Source organism: Epinephelus lanceolatus, chromosome 11, assembly GCF_041903045.1.
Source record: "Epinephelus lanceolatus isolate andai-2023 chromosome 11, ASM4190304v1, whole genome shotgun sequence".
NCBI lineage: Eukaryota > Metazoa > Chordata > Actinopteri > Perciformes > Serranidae > Epinephelus > Epinephelus lanceolatus.
In genome coordinates, this window is record NC_135744.1 from 39073045 (window position 1) to 39088363 (window position 15319).

At 41.4% G+C, this 15319-nt stretch overlaps 1 protein-coding gene across 2 annotated transcripts in view; it reads right to left on the reverse strand.

Annotated features, from left to right (window-relative positions):
• LOC117246329 (polypeptide N-acetylgalactosaminyltransferase 10-like) overlaps positions 1 to 15319 on the reverse strand; it is a 129260-nt gene that overhangs the window by 28550 nt on the left and 85391 nt on the right. For both annotated transcript variants that reach the window (XR_013492362.1, XM_033610188.2), the window contains exons 5-6: positions 13229 to 13414; positions 10430 to 10613 (exon numbers count right to left, since the gene is read on the reverse strand). Coding sequence is in view for 1 of the 2 variants with exons in the window: in XM_033610188.2 (XP_033466079.1) it covers positions 10430 to 10613; positions 13229 to 13414 (370 nt within the window). In the remaining variant the exon portion in view is untranslated. The remainder of the gene's footprint in view (positions 1 to 10429; positions 10614 to 13228; positions 13415 to 15319) is intronic.

Genomic DNA, 15319 nt, shown 5'->3' on the forward strand with positions numbered 1-15319 from the left:
AAGTGTTCCACTAGAAGCAGTTTTGCCCTGTGTCTGAGGTAATTCAAGACACATTCATATAACAAAAGGAGGCACAGGGTAGAATTATGTCTCACTTCAAATCCAGTGTGCTGGGGTACCTTGCCAAAACACTCAAAAATTTTGAGGTGGCTCAATTGTAGTGAAAGCAACTGGGAAGATTCTAGAAGAGCAAATCTGAACTGAGTTAAGTTTAAAATGTTTTGACTTAAGCAAAAAAAAAATTGAGCTTTATGACTCTCAACTGGAGTTTCTGAGTCAACTGAGTTCTTAGATCAGGAATAATGGTTCAAAGGCTACACTGACATTACAGACCTTGATGCTAAATTCCTAATCATTTCCTTAGATCCACATGTTTTGCTTAGACTGTTTACATTCATGTTTAAAGTGTCCCATACCTGACAACAGTGTGAAAGGATCTCCGCCCTGAAATGCCTCAGTAAAGTCACACACATGCACTTTGGAACAACAGCAAAAAATGTAACGTTTGCAAGACAGGCATTTCGAGGAAAAATTAATGACATATCAGTGCAAGCATTCGCCTCCTGAATTATCACTATAGTAGGAAGGTCAGTTTACGTTGTGTGCCATGTGCTTCTGTTTGGGTGAGAGTGTGCCATATTTGTGGAAAAATGGTCCCATGGAGCGAAAGACATTTGTTTTTGCGATAATAGGCGGTACAGGCTTTCAGTCCACTAGCTCTATTAGCTATTGCTGGTAGCTCTATGAGGAAAGAGCTGTGATGTGGAGGGTTTCATGGAAGAACAGTTCTTCCAAATCTTAGGATGTCAAGGGCTACAATCCAAAACTTCTGTCAGTGCCTCATGACAAGGCTTACACGGAAGCGTTAGGCAGTTGGGCTCCAATGCCTGGTGACTGGGGCAGCCTAACGCCGGAATTCCACTACATGTGTCTCCGTTGCAGAACGGCTGTGCTGGTTATCCGCTGCGTGCTCCACTGTCCACCCGCTGCGTTTGCTGTGCGCAGCGGTGTAGCTCCGCCGGACAGTGGGAGTCACGAGGACTCACGAGATCTCGCGAATTCACGCATAATCGCGCGATATAACAAGATGTAGTTTCTATAAACCGAACCACAAAACCAGAGGAGTAGTAGGAAGACATCTCGGTGTACCTCCATGATTAACATCTCCTCGTCCATGGTGTTGTTGGGATTCACAGGACCACAGATGATTTATCATTTGGTAAAATCATAACTGGAGATTTAAAAGCTTTTTCCTCTGCATGCTCTTTGTTCTCCAAACAAAGACAGCTAGGAGACACCCATCTCCACAGGAGGTCTCACCTCACATCTCAGTGAGACACAAGTCTCACAACTTGATTGGACAGGACTTTTTCAGGACATGTGACTCTGATGTCACAGGCATCTGTAGATCTGCTCCCTTCCAACAGATTTTTTTCTCTTCTTGCTCCAGCTGCTGTAGCAGCTGTACACCTCTTTCCGGTTGGGCCTGGAACAGCAGAGACCCAAACCCCTGCTCCGTACCCCAAACCACTAAAGGGAGGACAATTGATCACAGACTCTCTGACCTGAAACAGAAAGGTAGAGTTGCAAACACAAGGTCTGCAACTAGCTTTCCAGCAACAAGGAACTAAGTGAGTTAGCACCCAGCGTCTAACTCTACAAGGACCCCGAGTGACCAGCTTCCTCGGATCAGAACCTTTGGAACAAAGGACACCACAAAGACTGCAGCTGAAACCACACCTTCCCAGCCTTCTTCTGCCGGCTAACAGCAGTACACCACCAAGTGACTCTTTCCTCCATCCATTCAAGGATCGGTAATGTAACACTCCAAACCTGTACAAATATATATTCATATTCAAGAAAAGTTTGAGCAAATAAACTCAGACACAAAGTGAAATGAAAGAAAAATTTGCTTGACATTTCATCATTACAGGGATGGGGTTACAAGTGCAGTCAAGGAGTGAGTAAGCATGAGTGAGCCCTCGAATACACATTACACCTTGTAAAACTTCAAAAAATACACGACCGGCAATATCACACTCTACTTTCCCTGCCTTCCTACGGACAACATGGTGGACAGGCCCTGAGACCTTCTTCTAGACATTCCACTGTTATAACATTTTAGGACTGCAATGCATTTCTCTTGTCTTTCTAATAAAGTGTAGATTTTAAATCCTGTGATCCACGCTTGACAAACTTGTAGGATTTTAGTAGAGACACAGGAGGCATAGACGTTACCCTCTCCAACTCTTTAAATATGTTTGTCACGCTGCTGACTTGCTTGACTGGGTACAGTGGGTTTGAGCACTTCATTGTCCAAGACTTGTTACTTGCATGTTGGAGGAAGAAAACACACAGCTGACACTTTGCCTCCCTGGAGTAGTGCTGAATAGAATGCAATGTGGACCGACTTTCATAAGGAGATAAAGGATAAACAACGGTGGCTGCAAGGGGACAGAGGAGTGGCGTGTGTTGCATGGGTGTGTGTATGACTACACCAAGTGTAGTGATTGCAAGCTGTTGTGCGGTCACTGGAGTGTGTGAGCTTAGCAAAGAGAGCATAGACACTGTGCAGGCTCTGATTTGTGGGGTGGAGATTGTTAGCTCTTGTTTGACGGAGGGCAAAAACACAAACACACTTCACCACCTTGGAGTTGTGTGGAATGAGGCGCACTGGCTTCAGGATAGACAACACGGATATCTCACAACTCAGATGAAGCTAGTGAACACGAGGATCATTTAAACACAACCACTTCCAGTTTAATTTACCAGAATAACAGCCAGAGGCACATTCAGCTACAAATGTTTGCCAATAAACACTGTTTACTGTTAGCGTTAGCGCTCAAACCCCTGTTTGTCATCAAATATTAGATCTGCTGCCTAACACAATTACTTGAGGAAATTCAAATAATTTTTTCTGCCCCGAGGCTTTTATAATCTGTCGAGCTTTTACACAGCGTGGACATTAATCACTGTCACACCAGGAGCTGATGCTGGCTTTCAAATGAAGGGAAGAGAGGAGGGCGGAAAAATAAAGAGGCAGGTTGTAAAAAAAAAAAAACAACACACCAGAATTTATCACAGTGTTGGTAGCATTTCAATTTGAAAGCTGCTGGTTTTACTTAACACAGCAGTAATTAGTGGGGGGGGCTTGCCAAAGCTAATTACAGGGCTGTAATTAGCTTTGGCAAGCTTTGCTAGCTTAGCTACCACGGCTAACAAGGCAACAAAACCATATCAGTTGTAAATATTGATAATGTTAAATATTTTGATGTTTTTGTAAAAAGTGATGGTGTATTTCAAAGAGACTTCACTTAGTGAATCTGTTTATTGTGCTTTTCAACAATGATAATTCTTACTCTATTACTCAATGTATCACTGAAAGAAATGATACCCAATAATGAAAATAATCAATAGCATGGGCCTCATTTATTTCCTTAAGTTTATATATGTATCATGTGATTACATTTGAACAAGTGGTAATTTACATGAAATTAGCCTGAAATCTAAAAAAAACATTTGCAGTATTAATGGCACTAAAGACGTCATTCCACAAGGGCTTTACTGTTGCCTTCAGTTCTGCACAATATTGTTGCATAGGACCGTAACGGTACATGTATTTGTGTCAAACCGTTCGGTACGCAACTTTCGGTTCGGCACGACCCTGTACCGAATTATTGGGCGCAGGATATTATTTTATTTTATTTTGTTTTATTTTAATTCCATTTTTGCGAGCCGAACCATTTAAAATATCTAGTTCCCCAACGGACATAATTGAGTGACGGACCGAGTCCGACCGTAAATCTCCGCTTTCACTTTGTGCAGCGCATTCTCGCATTTTGACAACATGGCAAGTGAGCCTGACGAACCTGAAGACCCACCCGCAAACCTTAAGTCCTCCGTTTGGGAACACTTTGGTTTCAGGGTAAAATACGAAGACGGAAATAAACAAGTGGACAAGACAAAAGCAGTGTGCTGACACTGCAGAACAGCGGTCGGGTATGTACTTGGAAACACGTCTAACATGCTAACGCATCTAAAGTGACACCACCTGAGTTTGAACGTTAACCAGCACGACTAGAAAAAGCAATCTGGTGCAAACTACGATATTGTCATCGTTTAAAAAGAAAGAGCGTTTCCCTGACCATCGCGCTAAAGAAATAACCAACGCCATTGGCGTTGAGTAAAATTGTTTAAGCTGTACTTTAGATATAAGCATGTTTTGTTTACTGCACTTTAACAAAGTGGGAAAGCTAAGTAAGTTCCCAGTAAAACTGAATCTGAGCAGGCTTTAAAGCTGACCAGCTGCACTATACTTTTTATTTTAATTGAGTAAAACTGTTAAAGCAGAAATTTATATTTATATTTTTCATTCAAAAAATGTGTTAAAAAAAAAGCAGGATTTTATTTTTCACTTTTATATTTCTATTTTCATTCAAACAATGTGAAAAAGCAGGATTTTATATATATTTGTTTCATTCAAAAATTGTGTAAAAAGAGTTAACTGCTGTGGTGGTATGTTTTAATAAGGTTACCAATAAGTAAAAGAAATTTAATAGTTGTCTATTTTTTTCATTACTGTACTGAAAAAAACCGAACCGTGACTTGTGTACCGAGGTACGTACCGAACCGAGATTTTGCATGAAGGGTTTATGCACTGCATTCAGACAATAATATTCCTCCTTATGTAACTGCCTATGTACTCTTGTTGCTGACAGTCTGATTGCACCCTACACTGACATTCTCAATCACCTGTGGAGGAGTTGCTTCTTCGTTTTAATTTACATATATTGCACAAATTCTCATGCATCATGGTCATGTAATGTAATGTGCACTGCTGGCCAGATTTTTCAACCCTATTTACCGATGTCTTCAACGATCTAAACACAGATGTAATTTAGTCACTGTTCCTATTAAAGCACTGGCATGTTAAACAGTCTTTGTGACTAAAGCTCCTGCCTTCCGTTACCCCAACAATGAACCCTCTTTCTAAGGCACTTAGATCATTTCCTCTTGCCATCTTGATTCATAATTAGCATCAATGGGGTCTGCTCAACATTTTCATATGCTGAGCATATGAGCACTGAGCATGATTAGATGTTAATTACTGAATTGTACCATGCAGTGGACCTGTGGAAGCATCTGCATTTGTTACATTTCTTCACTCATTTATTCAGGTTTTTCCTTCAATATGTTACCATCTGCATTCTGATGATGCTGATGTTCAGGAATTTTTGTTGAAATACTATTTTGATGGCCGGCATTTAACTGAGTTTATTCTTAGATAAATGATATATACTGCATGTAAACACTTAACACTAGTTCAGTTTAGTTTATCCTATGTTTGTATGAACATCGCAGTGGCATTAAAATCATATATTTATGCACACAAACCAGATGTGCTGTGTAGTGTTGGGGACAAAAACTCTGATTTGCAGCACCTGCCCACAGGATCTTACTATATAATAACGAAAACTCTGTCTGTGTGTCTGTTCCACGTTTTTCTCCTCACTGACTTGGTCAATCCATGTGAAATTTGGCACAGTGGTAGAGGGTCATGGGAGGATACGAATGAAGCAATATTACATCAGTTGGCCAAAGGGGGCGCTATAGCAACTGATTGAAATTGCAAACTTTGAATGGGCATATCTCATGCCCCGTATGTCATAGAGACATGAAACTTTGCACAGAGATGCCTCTCCTCATGAGGAACAAATTTACCTCAAGAACCCATAACTTCCGCTTATATAGATTTTCCGCCATTTTGAATTATTTGAAAAACACTTCAAATGGATCTCTTCCTAGGAAGTTTGAGCGATCTGCATGAAACTGGGTGAACATAATCTAGGGACCAATATCTAAAGTTCCCTCTTGGCAAAAGTTGGAAAACTTACTAAAACTGAGCTTCTATAAGGCAATGAATATTGCGGAGGGCGTGGCTCATCACATAAAGGTGTATAACATCTCAAGGGTTTCACCCACCACCACGCAACTTTGTAGGCATATGACCACACATAATCTGAGGGGACCCCTCCATTATTGACCCCATCAAACAAAATGGGGGCACAAGAGAGCTCATTTCTTATCTAGGCCTAACCGCCATATCGATTTTTACTAAACTTGGTAGATATGTAGAACAGGACGCCTCTTTTTTTGCCTATATTTGATAGGACACTGAAGCATGACAGGAAGGATGGGAGAGAGAGAGCAAGGAAAACATGCAGCAAAGAACGAAGGCCGGATTCCAACCCCCACTGCTGCAACAAGGGCTAGCCGCACCTTTCCCATGTGAGCTACCAGTGCGCCCCACTTTTAAGTCAATACAACATATAAACACTTTAACTATCTGCTTTTCAACGTGCTACCTCAACTACTAATGTACAGTTTCAGCCCACTAACTATCCCACTATTGGCGATGCTACTACTGTACTTTCAATAAAGCAATCGTACAATCAAATTCACATAAACTCTGTCTGAATACATTGCTCTTCTTAATGGGTTCAGTTGACTATTTAATCTGCAATTTCCTATGACCTGTATCCCAAACACACACCATGTGAAAATGTACGTGGGCCACTGTGCACTCAAAGGGTATGGACTAGTACTTAGTTAAAAATTTGAAATAGTAGTATATACTCTGAAATAAAAACACGTGACATGTCTCACCAACTATTGGATAGATTGCCATGTAATAAAGTAGAGATTCACGTCCTCCTCAGTATAAATTGGAATGACTTTGGTGATCCTCTTACCCTTCATCTTGTGCCAACATCAGATCAAATCTCCAATTTACCCAATAATTTGGTTTATGACCAAGTACCTTCAAAACTAATAACAGCTCATCCGCCTTAGTTGTACGTTGTGTTTAGTGCCAATGAGAAAATATTTGCATAATAAAATACAAAACTAAGATGTGAACATGATCATTACAACATTAGCATGTAAGCACTGTCTTTGTGAGCATGTTCGCAATTTGACATTGGATTTAGATCTAAGCACCACTGTGCCTTCGTACAGCCCCAAGGAGCTGCTAATGTGGCTTTAGTTTTACAATACCACTACTGTTTTATTTGACAAAAAAAAAAAACACACAAATTCCGCAATGGCAGACCTTCCAGTAGCGGGACCCCATACAGACTCGCTTTGATTACCTGTTCACACACACACACTGTGAGGTACAAGCTCAGTATCGACCTAAATGATGGCGGCAACAAATATGTGCAGCCAAGTTTTTCCAAACATTTGTTCTTATTCTTCTTTCAGCGAAACGGAAAGAGAGAACAGTTCAGCTTTGAATGTCTGAATTTACCTTCTCCACCGTTTTCATGTTACATTTTAGTTTTTCAAAGAAGGAAATTGCTTTGGAAACACTGTGGAAAATTGGATTTGCACAGTACAACTGCAGACTGAGCAAGCGAGCAGCTCCACTGAATTAACATTGACCAGCATTGACTGAACTGACCTCAACAGTTCCTAAAACAACTAGAAAAATACAATAGCATAAAAGTAAAGTGCTGGGCTGTGTAGCAAACCTCAGTGCTTTCTTATTGTAGACTTAAGTGTGTGCTTGGTCAGATTCTTAGTCTTAATTAATGTTTTAATATAATATTTCTTGGATTCAGGCTATATTTTATTTACATATGTCTTTATATAACACTGACACACTGTAAAGATTAAAGTAAAGCAGTAATAAAAATAATTTTCGTACTCACTAAACTCCATTTGGCCTTTAATATTTGGTTAGATTTGTACTCTTCTTCAGTTTTGATGAGTTGATTAACATTTCCTGATGCCAATCATAATTTTTGCTTATTTTAGACAGTTGCCAAAGTTGTTGTAGGCCTGCTTGTGTTTTGACACAATTGCCAAGAACAGGTTTTAGTTTCTTCAGCTGGACAAAATCCCTTAGTCACTGTTCTTTGGCAAGTGTTAGTCTACTGATGAAAGGGAAAAAAAGAACCCAATGCACCATGAATATTCTAACTCTCAATTTCAATTTAATTAGAAATGCTCAAGTTGATATTCTCCATTTCAGTCTATTGACCTTGAGCAGAGAGAGCGTCAAGGCCTGAGCTTATTGCTAAATGAAACATTGAAGCCCGAAGGAGGGATGAGAGAGAGACAGGAGGAAAGAAAAGCGAGAGAGAGAATGAGGTGATGGCATTGACAAAAGACACAGTGACAGAAGCATGAGAACGGGGATAAAATCATATTCCCACACACACACACACACACACGCATGCAGACACACACACCTCCAAGATGGATTTTGCCATCCCACCGTGCCTCATTCTCTGCTGCGGCAATGTCAATCAGAATGAAAATGAAAATCTTTGCGACTCAAATTGGATTTGCACTGATGAAGGTCATTTCATTGGGCAAGAAGAGCAGTCTAATTCACGAAATGAGGATTGATTCTGATTGTTCTGCAGCTCATTTCTTCTTCTTTAGTCTCTTATCTTCCTGCACCACAGCCACCCTGCCTGATGATACCTACTGTATTTCCCAGGGTACCCAAATAGTCTTTGGCATCCAGACATAGAGAAATGTTGTCTAACTAATCCCTCAGGGCTCACAAATGGAGTGTCTGGCATCACATGCAGAGTTATTTGGCCTTACAAATAGCAAAATGTGTCTCTGGGTATAGTTTATTTATTCTGGCTTCCATTACTTAAAGGTTACCTGCCAGCAGCACAGGCAGCTGCTTGTTGAGGAAGGACACTGTGGTCGAAATCGGTCCTGTCTGCACTGGAGTAGTATTACCTGGGCAAGGACCAACTACACGTGGATTTAAAACAGGCAAGCAGCTAGGGTGCAAACAGTTATTATTTTTAATCTCAACTACTGTTTCAATTAAGTGATTCATGTTTGAGTCTACAAAATTCACACAAGAGTTCCCAAAATCCCAAAGTTACAAAATCAAACAACTTATTTGATCTGACTAAGGGGGCGATCACACCGAGATGAAACACTAGAAGCACGATGCCAGTAAAACAACTGTTTTCCTATGATACGGCGCGTCTGACCGGCGTTCAAGCGTCTTTTTAGACGGGCGTTTTTCCGGCGTCTTTTTGACGCACGTTTTTAGACGTGCATAAACGCTGTAAAGTTAAAATATTTTCAACTTTTTGAGCGTTAGACGCCAGTAGCACTATTCAAATCAAATCCTCCTTCCTGTTTTGTTGTGGCAGTTACGGCAGTTTGGTCAGTTACGGCACAACACAATGCAATCCGAAGACGAGAAATTTATCCTGACAATATTTGATTTTGAAGAATTATACAACACACGCACACCTCAGTACTAGTTTCATGTAAGCTACTGTCTCTACTGTCTTTGAGGGAAACACTAGATTCATAAGGAGATGACAGGAGGTGTGTGTGTGTCGCCTGGTTGCGCACGCACTCCCGCTCCACAGGCGCTCCTTGCTGTGTTTTTTTTTTTGGTCTAGCGCGAATTGAATAAGCGCTTCCAGCGTTTCAAGCATCTTTGAAGCGTCCGCGTTTCTAGCGTCTCATTTCTGTGTGATCGCCCCCTAACAGTCCAAAACCCCCCAAATATTCAATTATCACTTGTGTAAAACAAAATAAAGCAGCAAATCGTCACATTTGAAAGACTGGAACCCACAGATAGTTTGAATTTTGCTAGACATGTTTATCATTTTCTGTAAATCTGCAAATTGTTTAAGCATTTAAAACGGACTGAATTTGCAAATGCTGTTGATGTTTCTACTACAGCTAGCTGAGCTGAGTTTCTGGAACTTTCAGCTGCATCTTATGGTCTTCCAAGACAGATGATTTTAAATCAGACATGATGAAAGAGCAGTGCTTCAGGACAATTGCCAAAATCTTGTGACCACATTCACTCAAAAACCAAACCATTTGCTGTCACCATCACACCAGACATCAGCTGATGCCACATGCATGGGATCTGATGTTCATAGCTGTTGTCGCCCAAAAGATGCAGACTATGATCACCTACTGTAGATCACATCCATTCTAAAGTGAAGAAATCTGAAACTGATTGTGTCCACACTAATATTTTTAGGTAACTTTTTATTTGCCAGCTCAGTGGCAAAAGGTCAGAAAGGACAGGAAAATTATGCATTTTCTGATGGACCATCTTAGTGTAGACAAAGTCAAATGATATGGACACTGTTAAGCCCCAAACTGCACCCCTGTCATTGACTGTCCTGGGCAGCACGCAGGTGTAATAGATGATGTGTGAATGGATGTGGAAACAGTGCTGACAAAGCATGTACACTCACAAAACCCCTCTGTGAAGAGCGTGGCACTAACACATTGAGTTGAAGAGTTTCAACTCACACTGAGGCCCCTTTGTCTCAGATTTATGTACTCATGGCACAGTAAGATAACTGTGAGAAAAAATCATCTAGCAAATATCAAATATGTCAAAAATAACTGCACTCACTCAAAGGGTTCACTGGGGTCATCCTTCTGGAGCTCTGAGGGGATGGGTATCCGTTTGTAGTACATTTCCCAGTCAAACGCCCCTCGCATGGCGTCCCCTGCTTGTGTCTCGTAGCCGAAGTTATCGTGGTCGATGACGTCGATCATCGGACACACGATGGTTTTCCTGTTCTGCGCGATGCGGTCTGAGAGACACAGAGGGAGGCAGAGTGGTTGGTGGATTAATGACAACAGGTTGTGCAGAGAGGTTTTTCCAAAGCTTTTCGGCTTTAAAACATCTACTCGCAACTTGTCCTCACAGGTTGCAGATGTTTGGGAGCCGGGAGCAGCCCAACCAAAGCAGGATGTTCCCTTCTCAGAATCTTTCATTTTGAGAGTTTTTAGTTCTGGAGAGGTAAAAGTCTCCAGTGTGTCAAAGAATATCAAAGATTAGAGAAAAGTTAGAACAAAGTATTTTTGTGAAGCAGAAATGTTTTTCCCTCTACAAATCCTTTAAATAAACTCACTTCAGACAGCCTCAGATTTACTTCAAGGGTCCTGAACTCCAGGTTGGAAACCACTGAGTGTTTATTTGCTTGGTTGATACACGTATCAACCAAGCAAATAAAACACTCAGTCAGCTGTGATGGGTGCCCATATCTTGTCTCTACTCAGTTCCACCCAGGCTGCACCGTGTTACCTAAATTGGGATTAATTGGCTTCAATAACAGACAGTAATGCTGGTGATACTTTAATTAATTGATGAATGATATGATGTATGGAGAATGATCTGGGAGATAGCCATGTAGTAAGTAACTGGGTGCTGCTTGGCATGAGTGATGCTTGCCAACTGCATTTTCCTACCACCCCCTCCAAAATGTGTGTTACTGTATGTTGTCAATGTGATGTTTATGTTTTCAGTTTTGTAACTGTCTGCAAAACATATAACTTCAGAAAGCTGATGTAACAGACAGCAGGTCAAGGTTTCTCTACAGTCTAAACACTGCAGAAAAGTAGCCGGCAGTGCATTAAAGACTCCTGATGTGTGAGGTGTTTGCTTTCTTGTAGTCTACTGTTGAAAACAACTGGTAGTGTACTTAGTTTGTCTTAAGCTAACGTTAGCTCACTTTCGTCCCCGCAGGCAAGCTGCAGGGCTCAATGATTGACAGCAGATTACCTCCTAGAACTTTAAAACTTCCCCCTAAAGAAACAAAACCAAACAAAAAATGGCCGTTCTTCACATGTTTAAGAGCTTCACATGGAACCAACATGGAACCTGTACCATTCTGGTTCCAGCAGGGGTCGCGTTAACCGGATATTCTCGGTCATTGACCGTTTTTTTTTTACAACAATGACCGGAAAATCTGAAGGCCGTTGGTCATTTTGACCGGTTGCAATTACCACCCCTGCCCACTTGGCGGCGGAGTGCACAGTCAGTGGTTTAAGTGGCTGCTGTTTTCACACTGCAGCGTAAGGTCATTCATCTGCTTCATGTAGCGTTGTTGACATAACGCCCTGGACACACCGGACGCGGAACCGAAGCACGGCGCCCAGCAGCGGAGGCAGTTTTCAGTCAGCGCCCATGTTAACCTATCTGACTGTCCACACAGGCCGCTGAGCAGAGCGGCGCGCCTGTGGAGGCAGCGCTTCAGTTCGGCGTCTTGTCTCTTTTTCTTGTGAGCCGCGAGCGCTTCTGTCAAGCTGGATCGAGCGGATCGTACCAAACAGGAAGTCGGACACAGAAAAGACGAGAGAATCCGGCCAATTTTCAAAATAAAATAACAACAGCATGCACTGAGGAACGTGAGGAGAAAATACCGTGTTTATAATTTAAAATAACACAACAGTGCATAACCGAACACATTTTTCAATACCCTAATCACTTCATTACAATTTTAATTTTGTGTCACCGAGCCTACAGGCATAACTACATAACGCCCTGGACACACCGGATGCGTTAGTGACACGTTAGTGCCATCCGGTGTGTCCAGGGCGAAGGCTAATGGCACGGGTGTGTGGATGTCTGTTCATCTTTTCGTTCATGTCCTTATTAATGCACACTTTCTAACTTGCTTGTTGGATTTATTAAAAACGAACGAATGAAAACTAAATGTCTTTGAATATCTTTATTATCATTTAAAAACGAAAATTAAAATGACCGGTAAAAATAGATTATGACCGGATTTTTATGACCATGTCGGTCAAAATGACCGGCGATGAAAAATTCTAGCGCAACGTCTGGGTTCCAGTATCTAATTTTGAACTATTGAGAGCATTCTGACCAAAAATAAATTGGTTCAGAACCCAAAAAGTTGGTTCTCACCTGGAACCAAAAAACAGCAGATTTTCCTTGACCTGAAATGTGAACAATGACGACACCTGTGGGCGTGTCATATTCTATGGGTTGGAAAGAGAGGATGGAGAAGGCAATGAACTGAGAAACTGTAAGAAAAAAAGCTTGCACTGGTCTCATTAATGGTTGATCCAAGCTTGTTTTTAGGGTAAAACAAATATCTGTAATAACAGGACAAGAGTTTTAAGGTATTCAGAGTAATCCCTGACTTTGCTTCTACTGTTTATTTCCATGGTGCAACACAGTCCATTGACTACACATCCTTTATTGCAATGGTTACCCTCACAACTGGTGGAGACGCAGGCTGGTTCGCTAGATAGCACAGAGGTTCAAATAATCCTGAGCAGAACTGGTTCAAGAACCAGAGCTAATATGGTGGAAATGGTGGTATGAGGTTATGACACAGGTATAGGGTTAAGGTTACAATGCATGTAATACTGATGACTTGGATGGGTTTGTGTTCCTCACCCAGCAGTGGGGGCAGCCAGTTGACGTTGGCCTCGCAGTGGGAGTCCAGGAAGGTGATGACTTCTCCTTTAGCAGCATCGGCTCCAAGCAGACGAGTCCTGATCAGCCCCTCCCTCCTCTTGGTCCTCAGGATGCGAACCTTCGGCAACCGCATCATGTACTCCTCCAGCGCCACCTTTAGGTGCTCTGCAGAGATGGAGACATACACAGCAGTAATCAGAACAGTGAATGCATCAGAGTAATATAAAACAGTATTGGTGGCACCAAAAAAGCACAATAGGTTCAAACCCTGTGCTGACATGAAAGAACGCTGCTTCAGAAAGTTGTCCACAAATGGCAAAACCTCACTACTGCGCTCTCTCAGAAAAAAAAGATCAAACGAAAACTAAACCATTTGCAGTCACCATCAAACAAGACATCTGCCTATGCCACATGCTCCAGACCGAAATGTCTCCCTGTAGGCCTACATCACACTCTCACCCATACTGGGGAAAAAAATCACTTACTTTTCTGCACTCACAGACTTTTTTTTTATAACTTCACTGTAGTCATTAGACAGAATGTTACCCTAAAGAGAAAGAATCCAACTGTGAGGAATGAAATTAAATCAGTCCCTCCTAACGTGCGGTCATAAAGCCTCTTGGCATAAGACAGTGTTCCTTCTCAAACTGCAGTGATGCTCATGAACATTTCACCAGACAGAATCCATAATGCCCTATGAGGGAATTACAGATACTACACGCCCCCCCAATAATCAGTTTATTGTTAGTGAGTAGATCACACAGTGCAAGAGTTTTAAATAGTTTATTTCAGACTTGTTGGTGCAACAAATGAGTCACTTTGGACTATTTTTAAGTCTTTCTCAAGCTGCAAGAACACAATAAATATCAACAGAGAGGAAGCTGTTGACAAAATGGGCAGCTTCTTCTGCTAAAACTGCAAATATACTGGAAGGTGAAAACATACAAAGATACACAAAGAAAAGTCAAACAAAAAAAAAAAAGAAAGAAAGAATGCATTCATCAATCAAAGAGAAGGCTATAGATACATGTTTTGCTCCGGTCTTTTCACAGAGCTGCCTTCGACAGAAATCAATCTTGCCCTAAATGGAGCCTGTAAATCTTTCTGCTCAAACGTCAAGTCAGTTCTGACAGGTCAATAAAATAAAATTGGAGCCAGGCTCAAGGCCATGTTTCATTTACTGTCTGTCTACTGTCACTGTGTTTCCAAAGCTGAGATACCATCAACCATCACAGAGAAGCACCATGAAACAGATCATCAAGCCTGACGACTAAAGCGCCACTTTAACTTTTTAGGAGTAAATCATCACTGCGATAAGGCCAGGATTCGAAGAGCCAATAAAAAACATTATGGTTTGGAGAAAGGTCGGCAAAACTCCAATTCTATCAGTCTTATCATCTATCGCTCCTTCACACCTGTGAAGGCATCTGTCTAATGCCATCCATCATGAGTCTCCGTTCGAGTTCTCAACATGTTGCTGAACTTCATTTGCATTTAATGCCATCTTGATTTGAGGAAGTCTTGATAAAATACCATATGGTGCAAACCAACTGGCCAAGAATGTCTCCAGATATCATGTTGCTCACCTTGACTGCACCCACAACAGATGCATGTGAAAATTAGACACCCAAAATGTGAAGCTGAAACGCTCCTTCGCCACAGAGACATGACTAAGCAGTGTTTTTTTTTTTTATTGCTCTTTCTCCTGGAACACAGACTGTTTAATTTTAACCAAAGCTGTCGTCGACAGCAAGTCTCCAAGCTCCCGCTCCATCACACATGCAAACAAGAATGAGTCCAACTGTCACTGCTGGTGCGATGATGTTTTTTCTTTTTTTTTTTTTTTCCCAATATCCATTTTCTACATCATTACCACACACATCAAATTGTAAGGTCGGCACTATTTTATATTTGTATCATCAACAATAGCGCTAAATAGACAACAGCCAGTGTTGGATAGAAACGATTGAAAAGGACATTAGAGAATCATAAGTGACATGTTCAAGTGTATTCCCTTCAGCTCATCAACAGCATAGCAATGTGGCTCCTTCTGGACAACACTGTATGAAA